A 3809-nucleotide genomic window follows, 5' to 3' on the forward strand; every position below is an offset into this window, starting at 1 on the left:
GCCGCGTACAGTTCCCAGTCTCCCTATCCCACCGGGAGCGCCGTGTACGGTTCCTGGTCTCTCCGTATCCCACCGGGAGTGCCGTGTACGGTTTTTGGTCTCCGTATCCCACCGGGAGCACCGTGTACAGTTCCTGGTCTCTCCGTATCCCACCGGGAAAGCCGTGTACCGTTCCCGGTCTCTCCCTATCCCACCGGGAGCGCTGCGTACAGTTCCCGGTCTCTCCCTATCCCACCGGGAGCTCCATGTACAGTTCCCGGTCTCTCTGTATCCCACCGGGAGTGCCGTGTACAGTTCCCGGTCTCCCCCTATCCCACCAGGAGCACAGTGTACAGTTCCCAGTCTCTCCCTATCCCACCGGGAGCGCTGCGTACAGTTCCCGGTCTCTCCCTATTCCACCGCGAGCTCCATGTACAGTTCCCGGTCTCTCTGTATCCCACCGGGAGTGCCGCGTACAGTTCCCGGTCACTCCATATCCCATGGAAAGCGCCGCGTACAGTTCCCGGTCTCTCCCTATCCCACCGGGAGCGTCGCGTACAGTTCCCGCTCACTCCATATCCCACCGGGAGCGCCGCATATAGTTCCCGGTCACTCCCTATCCCACCGGGAGCGCTGCGTACAGTTCCCGGTCTCTCCATATCCCACTGGGAGTGCCGCGTACAGTTCCCGGTCTCTCTGTATCTCACCAGCTGACATCTCTTACCCCTCCAACCTCTCCGCAGGTCGCCAGCTGTCGCCACCCACCATCCACCTGTACCCACCGCCGGCCGAGCAGCTGAACTGCAAGGACTCCAACCTGACCCTCACCTGCCTGGCGAACGGCTTTTACCCAGGCCATGTGCGCGCCCGATGGACGATGGACGGAGAGGAGGTGGGCCGCCATCTGGTGACGGAGGCCGTGCCCCAGGAGGAGGAGGAGGAGGGGGGGAAGGCGCAGGGCACTGGAGGCAGCTATAGCTGGAGCAGTTACCTGACCATGTCCGCCAAAGATTGGCATGCCCACTCTCGCTTCTCCTGCCAGCTCGAGCATGAATCCAGTGGGGAGCCTCTGGTGGCCGTGGTCGACAGGGAGTCCTGCCCACTCTCATAGCCGCGGCTGCGTACGGTTCCCGGTCTCTCCGTATCCCACTGGGAGCGCCGTGTACGGTTCCCAGTTTCCGTCGTGGATCCAATAAAATAGAACACAAACCAGCCCCCGTCAGCCTCATGAGTCTTTCATTCTTTGATCCATAGGGATCTCTGACCCATCGCAGACAAAGAGCTGGGGTAAAGGGGGTCATTTTCAGGATGATTTCCTGTAACTAGGGGTCAGAGCCGCAGGGATCGGTGCTGGGCCCGCATTTATTGACAATATCTATAAGCAACTCCGATGGGGAAAGGGAACGCGTTCCCGCCAAGTTTGTGGATGTTGTAAAAACGGTTGGAAATTCCAGCGGTGAGGATGGTAAGGGAGAGTGTGCAGAGGGATACAAGCAGGTTCAAGGAGTGCGCCAAAACTGGGCAGAAGGAATATAACGTGGGGGGGAGCGTGAGGTTCCGCACTTTGGCAGGAAGGACAGAGGGGCTGGATATTATATAAACGGGGAAAGACTGCGGGACGTTACGGAACAGAATATAACGTGGGGGGAGCGTGAGGTTCCACACTTTGGCAGGAAGGACAGAGGGGCTGGATATTATATAAACGGGGAAAGACTGCGGGACGTTACAGAACAGAATATAACGTGGGGGGAGCGTGAGGTTCCACACTTTGGCAGGAAGGACAGAGGGGCTGGATATGATATAAACGGGGAAAGACTGCAGGACGTTACAGAACAGAATATAACGTGGGGGGAGCGTGAGGTTCCGCACTTTAACAGAAAGGACAGAGGGGCTGGATATTATATAAACGGGGAAAGACTGTGGGACGTTACAGAACAGAATATAACGTGGGGGGAGCATGAGGTTGCACACTTTGGCAGCAAGGACAAAGGAGGTGAATACTATTTAAATGGGCAAAGACTGTGGAAAGCTGCAGGATAGAGGAATTAATTCTTGTCCACTCATGTTGCCACACTGGAGTCAAACATGACCAGATCAGCCATAATCTCATTGAATGACAGAGCAGGCTCCTCCCGTTCCCATATCTTTATAGTTTCTGCCCCTCCTTCTCCTCTTAGGGAGTGCTGGAGATGGCATCTTTGCAAGAAAATTCAGCTCCGGTACTACACGCTTGAAATTCACGAATAAAAAAGCAACAAGGGTTCAAAAAGCAACACATAAAAATAATAATAAATAGCAGTGCTGCAGAGCTTTGCACTTGCAGAGACACAGCTCAGACGGTATTGCCCAGTGTCAGTGAGTGGCCACAGGAGCGGACAAGGGGTTGGTCTCTCGCATAGATTTCCAAAGAAGCAACGGTGGGCTGCCGCCTTGGTCCTCCTGCCGAGAGGGGGCGCTGACGCGGGGCTGACCCAGTCCACGCACACCCAGCGGACGCTGACACAGGGCTGACCCGGTCCTCCCACCATCAGAGGGCGCTGACACAAGGCTACCCGGTCCTCCCACCACCAGAGGGCGCTGACACAGGGGTGATTCTCTCTTCTCGCCTCCAGAGGGCACTGACATTTGGGTGGTGGTCTATTTTAGACACCCACCACTGGTGGGCAAGGCTAACACGCATCGCCCAGCAACGGGGGGCGGTGCTAATGCAGTCCTCCCAACAACAGGGGGCGGTGCTAATGCAGTCCACCCAACACCAGGGGGCTGTGCTAATGCAGTCCACCCAACACCAGGGGGCGGTGCTAATGCAGTCGTCCCAACTGGGGGCGGTGCTAATGCAATCCGCCCAACACCAGGGGGCGGTGGTAATGCAATCCACCCAACACCAGGGGCCGGTGCCATCGCTGTCCGAGAGGGCGTGGCTACATTGCGACATCTTAGGGGCGGTGCTAGCCCTTTCCCCACCCCACGATGAAGGGGCGGCGCTAACCGCGTGACCTCGCCCCCATGGGGCACGTGCTAACCCGCCGTTGTTGGGGCTGGGGGGGTCACAATAATTGAGGGCGTGGCCACGTCGCAGTGGGCGGCGCCAACGGTGCACGCCTGACAATGGGGGGGCGGGGCCGGCGCCGCCGATAACACGGCCCACGCGTTGACCTGGTCCTCCCAGTCGCTAGGCGGCGCTCCGTGCCGCGGAGGTCCGGCCCACGGCGACGGCGCCTCTTGCTCGCGTGGGAGAAGCCTTTCTTTCCCCACCCCCAGCCGCACACCAGCGCAACGTTGCCGGCGTGTGGGCAGGGAGGGAGGTGCAGGGAAGGAAGGGGGGGTGGGGGAAAATAAAAGTGTTCTGAAGGAAGCGGGGAAGTGACGGCGCGGAGGATGGCCGAGCTCCTGGAGAAGATCCTGAACAACTTGCTGGAGCCGGACACGGCGCTGATCCAGCAGGTAAGGGCGGCGTGTGAGGCGCGCCCCGGACTAGGCCTCACTCCACCAACTGCCAGCGGCAGCGCGAGCGCCTTTCGAAACGGCGGCGCGTGGCATCCCGGGGCAACCGCCAATCACCGGCACAGGGGCGGGGCCGCGCCTCGTGGTCCGCCAATCGCGGGCGGGGCTCTCCCGTGTCGGGCGCCAATCGCCGGGGCGAGGGGCGGGGCCGCGCCTCGGTGACCGCCAATCACAGGCGGATCTTCTGGGGGGGGCGGGGGAGGACAGCCGCCAATATCCGTGGCGAGAGTGAGGGGCGTGGCTGGCTGGTCGCCAATCACATGGAAGGGGGCGTGGCCGTGGCTGGTAAGGCGCCAATCCCATGTGGTCTCCGGGGGGGGGGGGGC

General features: G+C 60.3%; 2 protein-coding genes across 3 annotated transcripts in view; both read left to right on the forward strand.

The window, feature by feature from the left end:
• LOC109921555 (immunoglobulin lambda-1 light chain-like) overlaps positions 1–1191 on the forward strand; it is a 2956-nt gene extending 1765 nt beyond the window's left edge. Inside the window, exon 3 of the mRNA XM_048619156.1 lies at positions 723–1191. Coding sequence (XP_048475113.1) covers positions 723–1090 — 368 coding nt within the window. The 3' untranslated portion in view covers positions 1091–1191. The remainder of the gene's footprint in view (positions 1–722) is intronic.
• Positions 1192–3240: 2049 nt separating this feature from the next.
• Positions 3241–3809, forward strand: part of ipo4 (importin 4) — a 38490-nt gene continuing 37921 nt past the window's right edge. Inside the window, exon 1 of one of the 2 annotated variants that reach the window (XM_048619157.1) lies at positions 3241–3423. In XM_048619157.1, coding sequence (XP_048475114.1) covers positions 3358–3423 — 66 coding nt within the window. In that variant the 5' untranslated portion in view covers positions 3241–3357. The remainder of the gene's footprint in view (positions 3424–3809) is intronic. The other variant, XM_048619158.1, reaches the window with a different exon arrangement.

This window comes from Rhincodon typus, chromosome 42 (genome assembly GCF_021869965.1).
Source record: "Rhincodon typus isolate 14 chromosome 42, sRhiTyp1.1, whole genome shotgun sequence".
Classification (NCBI taxonomy): domain Eukaryota; kingdom Metazoa; phylum Chordata; class Chondrichthyes; order Orectolobiformes; family Rhincodontidae; genus Rhincodon; species Rhincodon typus.